The sequence below is a fragment of the Lytechinus pictus genome, chromosome 17 (genome assembly GCF_037042905.1).
Source record: "Lytechinus pictus isolate F3 Inbred chromosome 17, Lp3.0, whole genome shotgun sequence".
NCBI classification, from domain to species: Eukaryota; Metazoa; Echinodermata; class Echinoidea; order Temnopleuroida; family Toxopneustidae; genus Lytechinus; species Lytechinus pictus.
In genome coordinates this window covers 1,499,940-1,516,879 of record NC_087261.1, presented here as the reverse complement: position 1 = coordinate 1,516,879, position 16,940 = coordinate 1,499,940, and the positions used below count along the sequence as shown (strand labels likewise).

Below are 16,940 nucleotides of genomic sequence, written 5' to 3'. Positions count from 1 at the left end.
CATGGACCTACGTTAATTTCTGCATATTTCGAATATTAAGGTTCTAAAGTATCTATGTGCAAAGTTTGGTGAAAATGACATGGATTTCACTTTAACTGTGGAACGTCCTTAAAGGGCGTTTGCAAGAAAATTACAATCAACTGCAAGTCAATTTTTTGACCCCCAAATCATAATTATGTCTTTCAATTTAAAAACCTGTAGTGGATTGATTGGCCCCGTCTTACAAAGAGTTACGATTGATCCAATCAACCACCAACAAGGATGGCCAGCAATATCAAGATCTAAAATGTATGTTCAAAAGAAAAATTCTAGATGATGTATGTTCATAAATTGTTTTCTTGACAATTTGGTGTGTCCGCCTTTGTTTACAATGGACATTTTGCAAATTCCCTGTATAAAAAATTATAACACTGGTGGATTTCCATAGAGTTACGATTGATTGGATCAATCGTAACTCAGCTGCCCCCCCCCCCCCCACCCTTCTCATCATCTCCTCCTGGGATCACCGTGTAGAGTGAAGGTTCCATGAGCATCGCTCATCTTCGTCTCTTCTTCCGAGCCATTACTCTTGTACAGTGTCTTGTTATGAGCATGATGATAAATATGACGAAATATACTGCAAGAACTCCTGTCAGGATCACTATTGATTTCAAGATATCTGAAAAATAACCAGAGAAATTGAAGAATCATAAAAAAATAGAAATCATTTTATTCTACAGAGATGTACAAGTGAAACTGAAGAGAAGCATGTACAGCGCATTTCATTTCCAATAACATAGTAATCCTGGTATACGAGTATCAGCTATATATGACGGCCAGTTACAGATGAAGTTATGTAAATTTACTTTTGGAACCCCCCCCCCCCCCCATTAATTTATAACATGTATAACTTGTGAAGCAGCCGTATAGGCATTGGGCATTTCACCAATTTCAACCATAATATGGCAAGCCAGCATCATGAACGATAAAATTATCTCGCATTTTTTCCCCCCGGATCCCTATATATGCCGTTTTAATCAAATTTGCGTTTAATGCTTACATTATAATTTTCCCTGACAGCCTGCAAGATTGACCGACATATCAACAATATTCTTTTCATACGAGAATGATCAAAAGAATAATAGAAAGGTGATCCACGTTCAATTGTTCATTGAATATCTACTTCCCCATATCCGAAATGTATCACTGACAATAATATTATATCATACATTTTGAGGAGTCAAAGAAAAATTAAGCCTTACTAACTACCCAAATATATATCGAACAGAGAGCTAATTGTGTGAATTAAAACTGAAAACATTTTGTATCTTACCTTCTTGGCTTGCCGCTAAACTAGCAATAACTAGAAATATGATAAATTGATAAGATAGAACGATTAAAAAAGGGCGCAAATTATTAATTTTCATAAAAGATGCACGTTGATTCTATTCATAACATTGATTGGATTATTATCCATTTTGATACGTATAACGATTCAATATAAATAAAGGCGGGATCGTTTTAAGCACATACTTATGAGAAGACTTACATGAAGTTGGACAAAGCAAACTCCTTTTCTGAAATTTTTAGAACAATCCCTGAATTGAAGATTTTCTTTTTTCATTTTTAAAGTACATTTTTTTACAATCATTGTTTTGATGCACCACTTCGTGGATGCTATCATTGATGGATTAAATGAACTTAATTTCAATTTGTTTAAATTTATGTTACTTTTTAATATTTTCTTAGAATATTTTTTTTTCAAGCTTGGCACGAGCCGGATATGCTAAATATTATTATAATTGAAAAATGATAGTTCTCCATACCGACGAGTCTGTAGACAGCTCTCGTCTGGCGGTCGACCCGACATTCGTATCGTCCGGCCTGTAACCTCTGGACATCAGCGATGACCAGGGAACCGTCAATAGATTCGGTCAGTTTCCCGTTCGTAGAAAGAATTTCTTTCTGATCAATTCTCCTGGTGCCGTTGTACCACGTCGCTACCATACCGAGACCAACTCTGAGAGAAAAGGAGTGAATGAGCAGATAGCTCTAACAGAAGTGAACTAGAAAATAGAAACGAGTGCATAGAGATCATTGCATTCAAGTATGTAAGCCTAGGCATGGCTGTACGCAGCGGGGAAGGGCAGGGGCAGCCCCCAATAAAAAATGAAAAAGTGCCCCAGGACAAGCTCGGTTGCTTCGCTCCCTTGCTTCCGAGTTTCTTCTAAAATCTGTATGCTTCTCGCCCCTCCCCATTGTAAACGAAACTATGCGAACGGCTATGTGTGTATAGGGCCTAATCATACAGAGAGTTTATTGATCTTCTAAACCTGCCCCCACCCCCCCCCCAAAAAAAAAAAAAAAAAAAAAAAATAGGCCTAACTAAAGTATAAAAACAAAATGATATAGGGCGATTGACGGCGCATTGCATGCATGCCATAATTGCCACATTAATTTTCTTCAGAAAAAAAGTAAAATTAAACTATAGTTCGCACCCTTCCTGAGAAGGGGGAGGAGTGGTATATTCAATTATTTTGTCCATGATGAGGACTCCTTGGTAGACCACGTATCACGGTAATGGGTAGGGCTAGGCTATCCTGCCGTTTTAATTTTTTTCAAATTACACATTTTATATCTTAACTTTTTTAACAGAAATAAATAAACGTAAATAGAAATGATGAGGAGACATGATAGAGGGTTAAGAAAGGTGAAGGAGCTGAAAGACTGATGTAGAGAAGCGGTGAGAATTAAAGGGGTTGGGGTGTCAAGAAAGGGAGAGGTAGGAGGACAATAGTAAGACTAGTTACCATGGTTACCTTGGACATTGGAGTTCTGTGGTTGATCCCACTCTTGCCACGCGTCTTATCAATTCTAGGGTAGCAAAAATGAATAAAAAAATTGATAAAAAAATAACGTACAATACCCCCTTTTCTCCTCCTTTCTCTTCTTACTTTGAGCAGAATTTGTCGAAAACATGAGGTATAGGCCTATTCATTAAAAATCTACTTCCTAAGAAGGGCAAACTTGGCATGTTTTTATATTATGTGAGCATTTCATTTTTATATAGATTGTTATATATTTCATCAACGAAGAGTTTTACTACGTTTATTTAGTAATCATTATAATTCCAATATTATCCAAACCTTGAAATGAAAATATACTAAACCTGGTCCTTGCAATCCTTTGATTTGTGCTATCTCTCCACCATGAACGTTCCAGCTTTCATCTCGAGCTTTCTCATATGCTAAATACACAAATAATATCGCATTATCACAACTAATGAAAATTGTTTATTTATTGCATTGGGCGCTAACTGGTTGGCCACGATATCTCCTGGGGTGGGGCGTGATAAGAACATATATATATATATAAATATATATAGTTGTAAGTGTATATATACTTACAACTATTTTAAAACTTTCCCATTTACTACCATAGAAACTTTTATTGTGATCATGATAAGATATTAATTTAATGTTCTTTTTATTTTGATATAGTTTATAAAGTGGGGGGGGGGGGGGATAGGGTGGTGAATACTCCGTACAAGCCCGCCCCCTCCCACCCCCCCCCCCCTGTGGTTCCGCAGCCTCAGAATACTACTTTTAATAGTTATTTCTGCTGTTGCTATTACATCCATATTAAAGAACATTGTTGCTGATCGTGCAAACATCTGGGACCTCGTTTCATAAACTTTGTCACAATTTCCAACAACATTTAAAGCTATCGAAATCCTTCAATTTGATTAGCTGACAGTATTTTTGTTATAGAAATTGTGCATTTGTTATGATAACAAGTCTTTATGAAACGGGGCCATAAATAATTTATAGGATCACTGCAAGAAGTCATGGTATACCATGACTTCTTGCAGTGATCCTATAAATATGTAATCCAAGCTGTGGGGAAGTTACAAATTGATGCAGAGGTTCGAGGTTCGAGCCCTGGGGTGGTATTCTGAAAACGTTCTTATCTTTGTTCTTATCTTTGTTCTTATCTCAATGAGATAAGAAGACGCTAAAATCATTGCAAATCGGTATTCTGAAAATCTTCTTAACGCGTTCTTATCTCTGTAAGGACTGCCTCCTTCTTATCTTCAACACGCCCATTTTTAAGATATTACCAATCAAAATGCGCTTTATATTGGCAGTTTAACCAATAAAAGCGTTCCTTATGTGAAGAGAATATCATGGGCGCTGCGCGTGCACTGTTTCTTGCGCACTGCGCGAAATAGGCATTTTATACGCAATGACTGATTATTATTTCGAGACACGTGCACAAAATAAAGAAAGAAAGAAAGTAAAGAAAAAAGGTAAAGAAAGCAGTTACGAATAAGAATAAAACAGGAAGAAAGAAGTAAAGTAAGTAGGTAAGTAAGAAGACAGAAAAGGGTCAGAATGAAGCAGAAATTTAAAAAAATAAAAGGATCAATGCAGAAAACAATGAAAGAAAGAAAAGGTAAACGAAAGAAAGCAAGCAAAAGGAACTTTAAAGAAAATTTTAAAAATGAAAAGAAATAAAAAGGAAAGAATACAAGAAAAAAAAAGGAGGAATACATAGAATGATAATCAATTATAAACTTGGGCATGTTCAGAAGAGCAAGAAATATAAAAAAATAAAGTGTTTTGATGATTGATAAGGGGAATCAGTGCACCAACTTGAAAGAAAATGTGAATGATGGATGAGTAAAATAAGCTCAAAAATAAAGGGGAATCCGCAAGTTAAACACCCTTTACGAAAAAGGAACTTTACCAGAGAAAATTTTGACTTTTTTTCTTTTAAAAAGTTACATTGAATTAACTTGACCACAGTAGCTTATTAACTAAAAAAAACATTAATTAAAAAAAAATGCAGTATTAAGCATGAATTAGGCATGAAACAGACATGACCCGTTGTTTTTAATCATTGTGCATCTCCCATTTTCAAACATGAAATGAGCTGTCAAATATTGTTTTTGCCCTTCTAAACATGCTCAAAAATGTGATTTGATGAGCCTGGTTAGATCATGGAGATTTCCCTGGTCAGATCAGGGAATTCCTTGGTCAAAATGGTCAAAGGGGGTTGATATGCTAGAAAGTGCAGAACACAAAGCACCACTTTTACATAATAGACTGTGTATTCAAAACCACTGAAGCGAGACCAATGAAATTTTTATAGAAGTTAGAACATGACATGAGCATCCTAGTTAAATACATTTCATTGAGAATAATTTTTATTTTTTGAAGTAATTTAGCCCCATATAAGAGGGACATTTTTTGGGGGATGCGCTGTATTATCATAAATATCGTAAAGAGATAAGAAAGAAAAAAGATAAGAACGTTTTCAGAATACCACTTATCTTTATTTTGTTCTTATCTTTTAGCGCGCTTTTGTATCATATGCGCGAATTATAAATTTACGCGCTCAGCATCGATGGAAAGCAAGATAAGAAAAAGATAAGAACAAAAGATAAGAACGTTTTCAGAATACCAATTTGAGAACGTGACGTAGATAAGAACAAAATTAAGATAAGAACGTTTTCAGAATACCGCCCCAGGGGTGGTATTCTGAAAACGTTCTTATCTTTGTTCTTATCTTTTATCTTATCTCACTGAGATAAGAAGACGCTAAAATCATTACAAATCGGTATTCTGAAAATCTTCTTAACGCGTTCTTATCTCTGTAAGGACTGCCTCCTTCTTATCTTCAACACGCCCATTTTAAGGATATTACCAATCAAAATGCGCTTTATATTGGCAGTTTAACCAATAGAAGCGTTCCTTATGTGAAGAGAATATCATGGGCGCTGCGCGTACACTGTTTCTGGCGCATTGCGCGAAATAGGCATTTTGTACGCAATGACTGATTTTATTATTTCGAGACGTCCACGTGCACAAAATAAAGAAAGAAAAGTAAATAAAGCAGGTACGAATAAAGAATAAAATATGAAGAAAGAAAGTAAGTAGGTATTGAAGTAAGAAGACAGAAAAGGGTCAGAATGAAGCAGAAAAAAAGATGAAAGGAACAAAGCAGAAAAATGAAAAAAAAGCAAGCGAAATAACTTAAAAAGAAAAAAGAATGAATAAAAGAACGAAAAAGAAGAAAGAACAATTATCAATGATAAAGTGAAGGAAAAAAATAAATAAAAAATAAAGAAAAGAAAGAATCTAAAAGGAACAGAAAAAGAAAAAGGTCAGACTGAAAATTAAAAAAAAGTAACAAGGAACCGAAAAGGAAAAAAGTTTGAAAAAAACAAATGAAAGAAAGTTAGAAAGAAAAAAAAAAGAAAGAGAGAAAAAAGGGAATAAAAATGTAAAAAGTGAAGAAAAAAAAAGGAAAATGAAACAAAGAAATAAAGATGAGAGAGAAAAAAATGAAAGGAAAATTAACGCAAACATGAAGACTACAAAAACATAAAGGAAAGAAAGCTAAATTCAAAGAAAGAAAGAAAGAAAGAACAAAAAACGAAAAGGGGAAATAAAAAGTTAGGAAAAGAAAACCAAAAAAAAACATCAATGGAAAGAATAAAGAAAAAATTAATAAAAGAAAGACAGAGAGAAGAAAGAAAGTAAAGACAAATAGTAAATGAAGAACGAACAAAAAAATGAGCGAAATAAAGAAAAAAAAGACACAAAAGTGTCAGAAAGCGGAAATAAAAAAAAAATAAGAAAGAAAAATTAAGAATTAAGGGAAGGAAGAAAAAGAAAAAGGGAGAAAAAGAAAATCAATGATAAAAAAAAGGAAAGGCATATATAAAACGAAAACCTTATTAAACAAAAAATAAGGAAGAAAAATAAAAAGATTACAAATAAATGAAGGAAGAAAGAAAGAAAAATGAAAAAGAAAGAAAAGGAAAGGAAAGGAAGAGAAAAGGGGGAAAGCAGTAATAAAGACTCAGTAAAGTAAAAAAGAAAGAGATAAAACGAAAAGGGAAAATAAAAAGGAAGAAAGATGAAGTATAAATGAAACAAAGCAAAAAAAAAAAATTCAAACAGAATAAAACAAAAGATATAATTGAAGAATGAAAGAAAAGAAGAAAGACGGACAGATAGAAAGGAAGAAAAAGAGAAAATAAATAAAAGAAAAGAAAGAAAGAAAGAAGGGATAGAAAAGAAGAGACGGGCAAAATAAAGGGTGAATTAAAGAAAGGGTGGGAAGAATACTTGTGGGTACTTGTTACTACTAGTGGCCATCGATTTTGAGCAAGAAAAAACGCGGACATCGTGAGATGTGATAACCCTCTAGCTATCTTAAATATTATCTTAAATATCGTGAAAGATAAGAAAGAAAAAAGATAAGAACGTTTTCAGAATACCACTTATCTTTATTTTGTTCTTATCTTTTAGCGCGCTTTTGTATCATATGCGCGAATTATAAATTTACGCGCTCAGCATCGATATGGAAAGCAAGATAAGAAAAAGATAAGAACAAAAGATAAGAAAAAGATAAGAACGTTTTCAGAATACCAATTTGAGAACGTGACGTAGATAAGAACAAAATTAAGATAAAAACGTTTTCAGAATACCGCCCCTGGTCACGTCTTTCGGATGGTGACGTTAAAGGTCGGTCCCAGACGTAAATAATCATATCTGATTGATACACGTCTGACAAAACTCAAATACACACACACACGTAGAACATGAAGAAGCAGAAAATTCAAAGATGACAAACACAATAATTATTGGGGGTTATTAATTGCTCATAATTTTCCAAGATAGGAAAACAATTTCTTCGGGGTTTTACCTGCACTGCTTTGATAATCCAAACATGTTGAAAACAAACGCTCAATACATGAAGAATAATATTGATAAAATAAGTTTGTCGCATGACCTATTTATTCAGGCTGACACTGATATGCTTCAGAGGTATGAATTAGGATATATTTTGACTGGCAGAACCATGCAATATCATTGTTCAAATAAAACTAGCAAAAAAAAGTAAGGAGATACCATCTCACCCTCGTCACAAGGGACTATGCAATCTTCGATGACGCGAACGTTCTTCCTGTTTCAAAAATAAGACATCAAACAATTATACTCGACACATTATTAATTAAAATGTATAGAGGAATGAGTGGGATTAGATAGACCCCTCGAAACATGAAATCTCCCGAACCCCCCCCCCCCCGGAAATATCGAATATTGTATACAACAACCAATGGCAGAAGACCGAATCGACCTCCCACCCCCCCCCCCTCCACACACACACACGCTTTGTCAGTAAGTTATAGATAAAATCTTTGAAATTTGGCCTTATTTTACTGTTTTGGAATTCAAACAAAAATATTTACCTCTTCTTGATTATTTGACTCTTAATTTCGTCTGGAAGAAGTATTGAATGACATGGAACTCCGCTTGAATAATATTTAAGGTCTCGTATTGCATAACAGTACCCTAGGCAGAGATAAAAAGAAATTTCACAAAGAAGAAAGGTTTATCTGAAGTTCTGAACCCTAAAAACTACTTTTGATTTTCTATTATATAACCAAATTGTCTTTGTTGAATTGTTGAAATATGGAAATTGAAAAAATAGTCAATTCAATGTACTGTCATCGTGTTTTTAATTTACTTTCTTTACAATCGTTTTATTAATCTGCTACCGGTATATATTACATTGACTATTAAAGACCTACATCATCAGAGAGTAATGCTAATTTTCGAATTCACAACCGAATTATTTTACCTGTTAAAAAATGAGAATGATATCACATTTTTTTGATTGATTTTTTTTACAATACATATTTTATTTTTCTGGCGTTTATAAAGAATTATTGTGTATAATAGTTTGAACTATTCTCTGCAATTTTTACAAGCCGATTCTCTCTCCCTCTCACGTTTGACAGACTTTGAGAACAACTGAAAAGTGTATTGGTTTGTCTAAATTAATATTTGTTAATGATATGATGATAAATTGCAGTATTAATGGTGAAAAGACTTCAAAGACTGCCTATTAATGGAGTAATATTTACTCAGTATGTTGCCAAAGAAGATAGGATCTGACAAGAGTGGGGGTAAAGTACTAATATGACTATGTGTCTGTTTGTCACTGTAATAGGTAAAGTGTAATAATAAAAAAAGAGGGCCAGACCTGGCAAATGGGGCAAAACGAAACTTTAAAGCTGCGAGTAAGCCAAACGTTTGACCTTTTTAATACAGAAATCTATGTTTTTTGATAGATTCTTACTAATAATGTAATAATGTATAAGGTATTTGGAAGAAAAAGAATTGCTGCAGTCTGCATGCATTGGTTATCGCAACACTGAATGGTGATGGGGGTGGGGCTCTAGGGCTCATCGTCTCGTGGTAGCTTACCCTCTATAGTTTTTTGCTTAGCAATGACATTATCCACTAGGGGGTGCTCTCTCTTGCCTCTATAAGAAGTTTGAAAACCCAAACCAAAACTTACATTTTCATTATAATTTGTTTCTTCAAAATTCCCCCTAATTTTGGTATACAGCAGTTTTTCTGAGGGGGAGGCATTTTGGGTTCAATCTTTAAAAGAAAACAAATACCAAAGAGATATGAGAGGCGAAAATTGAAATACTTTGGCATTTTGCCATGAAATGAAGATTATAAGATTGTCTCTTGTAAACAATCATCGCTTAAAACCTTGTAATTGTGTTAAGTCAACAGACTGTCTCTAAAGTTTATTTATTTGCACAATACCAATAGTCTGATAGAATAATATGGTCTTACGAGCAACAAAATGTCAACTATAGTTCCAGTAAAAATAGTCTTCGCTTTTTTTTTCTCCTTTTATATCATAACTGATATTAGTCTTTACGATTATTACTTTGAAGAAGTAGGGTGGAGCGCGCCCTTGTAGTTGTTTTGATTTGCCATCATTTCATTTAATAAATCAACTAGTTTTGATGACTTTCTCTTGCTTATTTCCCAACCCCATTATGAAATTGCTTCAATGTGTATTAATCACAGTCACAGTCTCATTTTTCTCCTTTTTATTTTTTTCAATTCGAAGAAGATTGGGAGAGCAAAACAATCGTAGTAGTCTACTTCTATCAATTAGTTATCCTGTATCCCAACACCGGGCAGAAAACAAAATAAGAAAAAGTGCCCTCGTTTTGTAAAAGTTCGTCATTGTTTATTAGACGTCAGCTTTTGTTTAAGTCAATATAAACAAATACTGCTGGCATCATGCATATTTTTGTTTTGAACTATGAAATTTGTGGTAATAGAATAACGATAAATCTTATCATACTTCACTATTTATCACCTTATCGTAGAGAATTTTCCAGGGTATGAATTTTCGCTATGAGATATGTAGATATATAGTTTAATGGGACCATATTATGTTTGAGGCTAAGGTCGCTTACAAAACCCTTTCGGTGCTTGAATATTAATAAGAAAGAAGTGCTTAGTATGGAGTTGCATTCTTATGGTATCTTGAACATTTTTTACATTATTTTATTACAAAAGAATAAAAATACAATTATTGTTTTAAACAGAAAAAAAAACTTAATTTCTATATGTTCTATCATGTCTGAAAGGTGGAGATGCAGAATATTCAGAATTGAGAAATGTCTTTAGAGATGTGCGTCAATTTTCGTACTCAAAACGAAATACAAATAAAATGAAATCCTTATGGGCGTATTATAAAAAAAATAATAATCACGGAATATTATCAATATCTGAAAACACGTTGCTCGGGGAACTTATTTTGATTCTACTCGAAAGTGACTGAGCCCAGCAAGGATTGACCTGGAGAGAGTTTTACGATTCTTCAAAGAGTGAAACAACAAATGAGAAGGGGGTGCACGCAAAGGGGAAGAAGAGGGGAGAGGTAGACAGGAAGAGGGTAAAATAGAGAGCCTGTGACGTGCAACTATTAGTTACCCCTGTAATTCAATTGAGAACAAACATGACAAGTAGGTCGTTTTGCCCACCCCTCCTACCTCCTTCTCCCCATTAGAATACCATAGCACCGCCCTGACCATGGCCCCAAAGTAACTCCACATGCCCCTTGGGCACTGAATGAAAAAAAAAAGATATCTGAAGGAAAGCAGATCCGCACGAATTTATTGATTGTTTTACTTATTAATGTCGACGTTCTCAACAAGGTTTTTTTTTTTTTTTTGGGGGGGGGGGTGGTTCTCTGGACAATCTATGTATACCAAGGCATGCAATCATAAGTCTTCATATTTTTTTTAATATATAAATTGCCTTTTTAGCATTCTTTCTTTCTTTCTTTTTGCTATCTCTTTTTAGAGCACCACCTCACTGCTCTCCATGCCCTCCATCATGTTCACACGAATTACCTAATTTCACTCGGCTCCCCTGCGACTCACAGGCGTTACAGCGCCCCCATTCGGACCAATGCGTGTAGACTTCAACCGATGTTCTATCTTTCATTTCAATCACCTCTTCTCCCTTTGGTGTCTTGTCGTCTCCTTGTATTTCTTCAATGTCATTGGGTGACAGAGGGATGACTTCCACGTTATAATACCCTAGCTCCCTATTGAAAGTAACGAGCAAAACAAGATGCACGGGTTAAGATGTACGTTAAGTGATGATGGCCAAATGGTAAGATCGAGGGGTGGTGGCGTGTATACTGACTTTGGCTAAGCATGGATTTAATAATTCTTTAATTGCCCTTAGATATTTATTGCCCAGAACCAAAATAAAAATAAGCCTTTTGATTTTTAATTCAAGGGAAATTCCGAATTTAGCTTGTCATTATTCTATTGATTGGTGGATAACCTATATAATCTGCCACAGGTTTTAATAGTCCATCGACGAATATCATTATCTAAAAAGTTAACGGCTTTCCTTCACAATGAATACTCACTCCTCTCCGTATTCTCGTTTCGTCTTGCACCTGTAAATACCGCCATCGTCCGAAAGAATGGTTCGGCGAATTTCAAGAGCCATGTCGGCATCAAGAACAAGACGATCTTGAGATTCATCCGAGCGACTATCGTATTTCACTCGACGTTCGTCACTCTCTGGAGGTTGTTTGGTCCAATGTATCTTCTCAAGATGAGAATTACTGAATATAGATATTTAATGGATCGATAACTTAATTTTCTACCAAATGAGAGTCTAACCTAAATTTACATTAAATGATGAATGAAAATAGAATCACATTGACCAATTTCTATTAAAGAATGTCAGATCAATAAAATAATATTGACAGGGCCTTTTCTTACGTAAAAAAATATAGTTCGTCATTCATAACGAACACAGTTCTATAATTATAGTAATCATGAGACATATGCTGTTTCATGTCTATGTAAATCTGTTAATCGCCTCTCTAAAAATAATGACAAAATTATTTTGTTTCCATGAACATGGGTGAATCGTATCCCCTATTTTATAAGACCTTGTACCACTGATATTTTTTGAAATGTCGATTTTATTGAATATCTTAAAAAGGTTGATTTAATTTGGATTGACTTCATTTTCTTTTCTTACCAGGGATCGCAGCGTAATCTCAATGGTTCGTTCTCGTACACGATCACTGCGCGTCTTCGCGTCCGATCCAAACATTCCTTACCCATGCGAACGAACGCAAGAACATCAGAGAGATCACGACGATCACGTGACAACGAAGCACGAAAGCTTGGTCTATGACTGATTGACAGTGAGATAATAGGCATCATGGATGATAATATAAGGGGAGAAAATAAATTAATTTAAAAGATGACTTCACAATCAACAAATAAATAACAACTCAGGGGCGAATCAGTCAATTAGCTATCAACAACATTCAACAAGATTATTATCACGGCGTCGTCATCATAATCAGCACCGCCATTACCATCGCCACCATGGTCACCCCCAACATTCTTGTCCTTCTTTTGACCCAGGAGAGGCACTGTGACCCTATATGACGGTCGCTATCATCAGCATTATTGTAACCCGTTTGTCATCATCATCATCATAATCATCATCTTTATCCTCCTCCTCCTACTCCTTCTCCTCCTCATCATCATCATCATCTGCCATGCCCGTATCGTCAGTTCGTCACTATCATCGCCACCCCAGCATGTCCAATCCAATTTGGTCTACCAGAAAGTCCTTGTCACCCTTTTACCGATACTGTTGTTGTCTTCATCTTCATATCCAATATCGGCACAGTAATCATCATTATCGGCAGTCATTAACATCATCCCTGACTATGATAACAATATCGTAATTTAGTCACTGTCATCAACATTCTACACCGTCATTATTCATGCGATAATACTTACTCCCAATTCTCCTCGTCCCCCATTTACTGTCGCTATCATTTACATTATCGTCATCCTATTTTTATCACCATCCTCTCATTATAATCATCGTCGTCACCTCCTTCTTCTCTATTGGTCTTCCAGAGAGTCACCGTCATACTCTGACATGAAGGCTGTTATCACTCCACGTTAATTGCATCATCCACGTTCAATTGCATCATCATCCGCTCTATTATCATTATCGTCACCCCCAACATGCCCACTAATCTTATTGGTCTTCCGGAGAGTCCTTGTAACCCTCTAACAACCTCTTTATATCGTCCTCCAGTTCTCACTATAATCTGCACCATCATTACCACCGCCCCCACCACCACCCTAACAATCCCGACCCGCTGGGGAGCGTGTCATGAAAGAACATCAGACGGTGTATCCGACAAGTACTGTTTTATCGGACAGTTACTATGGTAACAGTGCCTCTCAGCCATTCATAATCAAGGACTTGTCGGACGAAATTGTTGGAGAAACGCCCCTCATATTCGTCTATAAGTCTGTCGGAGTATCCTCGTCATCTTGACATGAATAATCGCCATTGTCAACCACATTATCGTCACCGCATCGTCAGCCCCAAATGCCAAACTGACTCGCCTATAGGCAGGATAGGATTTGTCGAAGCATGTACCGTACATGATGTACGTCCATGATCGGAGCATCAGAAGAGTAGTATAGCAGTATAGGTAAGATTTTTACGACCTATTGTATATTACGTAACACCCCGGTCGTAAAATTTGATGGATGTTGAAGTTCGGCGACCTTCTAGAAGATGCGGGTAGTTGGAGGTCTTGACGTTGGGGAAGATGCAGGTACGTTGGTATAACGTTGACAGGTTCATAAAAGAAGTAGTGGGTAAGAATGGTGATGATGTTCAATGATCGTAAAATGTTTTGATTGTAACGGGTAAAAAGAGGGGATGATGTACACTGTTCATAAAAGTTAACTGTATACTGTTATTTCTGTTTAAAGTCAAGTAGCGTCAAGGGCATCAATGTGTCCATGGGGGAAAACCCTCCCAATACCACAAATTGGCGATATAAACGACAGTATTGAAAATGGTGGTTGACCGTTGACAACTGTACGAAATCTAGTAGCTTATCTGATGTGCTCCGAGATGCGATGGGAGATTTGTTAAGATGAAAGCATCATGTTGTGATATTTGCAAGAATGAGTGAGGTATGTCAGATCGGTGTCAAAGATGGTATGACTCGGATGATCATGGACTAGACCCCCGGCCCTGTTCGAGTCTGATGAAACAGAAGGTAGGCCTTTCTATTCGATATTTAGAAACATACATAATTTGAACTACTGTATAACGTAGTGAGGGTTACATGTAAGTATATATTGTACGTGTTGGTGTGATATGAATAATGCACGTTTTCATTCTTTTATCCTGCACATTTGTGATGTGTATGCATAATAATTGACTTTACGATCATGTACTATAGCAGGACTGATCCGGTCGATTTGAAATCTGAATTAAGCCCTCCCCCTGTTTTATTCCCTCATAAAATTAATCAAGCTAAGAACATTCTGTTATATCATGAAAAGAGAGAAACAAATGACACTGTAGACAGAAATGGAACTCAGATATATTTTCACTTTATTATTTTTTAATGAAAGCATCGAGCTGCTACAAAAAAATACATGCTGCTACAAAAAAAGGAATGTTTTACATGATTTATAATCTGTTATTACATGCTTGAGTATGATAATATTTTCCCCATTACGAGGGGCTTTTATCTGAAAATAAAAAGTATAGCAATATTCATTCATAACACGTACTGAACATGTTGAAATAATCTTCTTTTGCCATTTATGTACATGCAATTGTGTTAGCGCATGTATAGCCTATCTAAAGGCATAGTGCATTTATATGACTTTATAACAGTCTCCCTGTTGAGCATCACTCTGTCTCATCTTCACTATTATCTTCATCCTCCTCATTGTATTGGAATAAGCCTTCAAATTTTGTCATGTTTCTGGCCAAGACACGTTGTAAAGCTTTACTCATATCCATGCCACTTTCTACTTTCTCCATGAGGTCAGACTGAATATCCCGATTGGTGTCATCTTCTTCGAGGTACAGGTTCTGTCGTAAGAACTTTGAGTAGAGGTCAAAAAAGATGCGTTTGACTGCCCATAGAACTTTCACATGGGCCTTCTCTCGAGCCTCATTTTCATCCGATCCATTTGAGATATATTTTTTATATTTGGCATCCCTCATCTCGTCAGTGGCTGCCATGGCCTGTTCGAACCATTCTTGGAAAGCCTGGTTATCTTCCGGTTCTTCCGTGCAAGGTGTCTCAGATTCTGATGATTCATCCTCTCCTTCGCTCTCATCATCATCGTCATCATCAGAGCTAGATTCTGCCAATCGACGCTTTTTAGATGGCCTTTGGAGTCGATGATCATATTTGCTACCTTCATCATCTGTCTCGCAATCATCATCCTCTTCCATACCTGGGTGTACATATTGTATGTGCCTCTTCAGGTCGAACCTGCGACTGTATGTCTTATCGCATAGTGAACATTCGTAGCGTTTGGGAGCGATGGATATGTTCATGTTGATTCGTTAAAGCTCGGTATGCAAATGATTCAAATTAATTCAATCATTGCTATTTTATTCATTTTGTTTCCGTAAATCCTCAGTTTGACGCCATGACAGTATACTCTACGCCGCTACGCCGTATTTCAACGGCCGCAACGCCGCAGACGGCGCTTTTCAGCGGATTTGACGGATGTCGTGACTCTGGGTGCCTTGCTCAAGTTTAAAATTCAAAGCTACCACTTTTTAAGAAATATATTACGAGATACAAGTGGATAAAAACAGGTGAGGTGGAGGGGGGTGTACTGTAATTTCGACTCTCCAAAAAGAATGTTAAAACTTTTATAAAAGGGTGTATAGTAGCGACCTACCAAGAAAATTATCCTCTTCATCTTTAAAACTGACAAAAAGCGAATGTGCCCACGTTAACAACATCCGTCAAATTACGCCGCAACGCCCGCTGACGGCGCTCTATCGTTCTCATTGCATTTGTCCTCTTCCCAGATGAAGAGGACAAATTCCTTGCTCGGTCACCGCACTCTCAATGCCATGAGAACGATAGAGCGCCGTCAGCGGGCGTTGCGGCGTAATTTGACGGATGTTGTTAACGTGGGCACATTCGCTTTTTGTCAGTTTTAAAGATGAAGAGGATAATTTTCTTGGTAGGTCGCTACTATACACCCTTTTATAAAAGTTTTAACATTCTTTTTGGAGAGTCGAAATTACAGTACACCCCCCTCCACCTCACCTGTTTTTATCCACTTGTATCTCGTAATATATTTCTTAAAAAGTGGTAGCTTTGAATTTTAAACTTGAGCAAGGCACCCAGAGTCACGACATCCGTCAAATCCGCTGAAAAGCGCCGTCTGCGGCGTTGCGGCCGTTGAAATACGGCGTAGCGGCGTAGAGTATACTGTCATGGCGTCAAACTGAGGATTTACGGAAACAAAATGAATAAAATAGCAATGATTGAATTAATTTGAATCATTTGCATACCGAGCTTTAACGAATCAACATGAACATATCCATCGCTCCCAAACGCTACGAATGTTCACTATGCGATAAGACATACAGTCGCAGGTTCGACCTGAAGAGGCACATACAATTTGTACACCCAGGTATGGAAGAGGATGATGATTGCGAGACAGATGATGAAGGTAGCAAATATGATCATCGACTCCAAAGGCCATCTAAAAA

At 36.3% G+C, this 16,940-nt stretch overlaps 2 protein-coding genes across 2 annotated transcripts in view; one reads left to right on the top strand and one right to left on the bottom strand.

Moving 5' to 3' along the window:
• Positions 1–501: 501 nt before the first annotated feature.
• LOC135157163 (Ig-like V-type domain-containing protein FAM187A) lies at positions 502–14,413 on the bottom strand. Its single transcript, XM_064111897.1, has 10 exons — positions 12,387–14,413; positions 11,761–11,961; positions 11,231–11,427; positions 8,246–8,348; positions 7,913–7,959; positions 3,149–3,226; positions 2,799–2,853; positions 1,806–1,999; positions 1,313–1,342; positions 502–658 (listed from the first exon to the last, which is right to left on the bottom strand). Exons 1-10 carry the CDS (start codon positions 12,572–12,574, stop codon positions 537–539), a joined length of 1,215 nt encoding a protein of 404 aa, XP_063967967.1. The 5' UTR covers positions 12,575–14,413; the 3' UTR covers positions 502–536.
• LOC129280494 (uncharacterized) overlaps positions 13,426–16,940 on the top strand; it is a 19,911-nt gene continuing 16,396 nt past the window's right edge. The window contains exon 1 of the mRNA XM_064111898.1: positions 13,426–13,833. The gene's annotated coding sequence lies outside the window, so the exon portion shown is untranslated. The remainder of the gene's footprint in view (positions 13,834–16,940) is intronic.

Bases quoted from the DNA above. Each gene is read 5' to 3' on its own strand.
- LOC135157163 (XM_064111897.1), bottom strand. From the start codon at position 12,574: ATGATGCCTATTATCTCACTGTCAATCAGTCATAGACCAAGCTTTCGT. The intron at 11,962-12,386 runs GTAAGAAAAGAA...ATCTATATTCAG, and splicing joins AGATTACGCTGCGATCCCTG to TAATTCTCATCTTGAGAAGA. The intron at 3,227-7,912 runs GTGAGATGGTAT...TTGTGTATTTAG, and splicing joins CATAGTCCCTTGTGACGAGG to CATATGAGAAAGCTCGAGAT.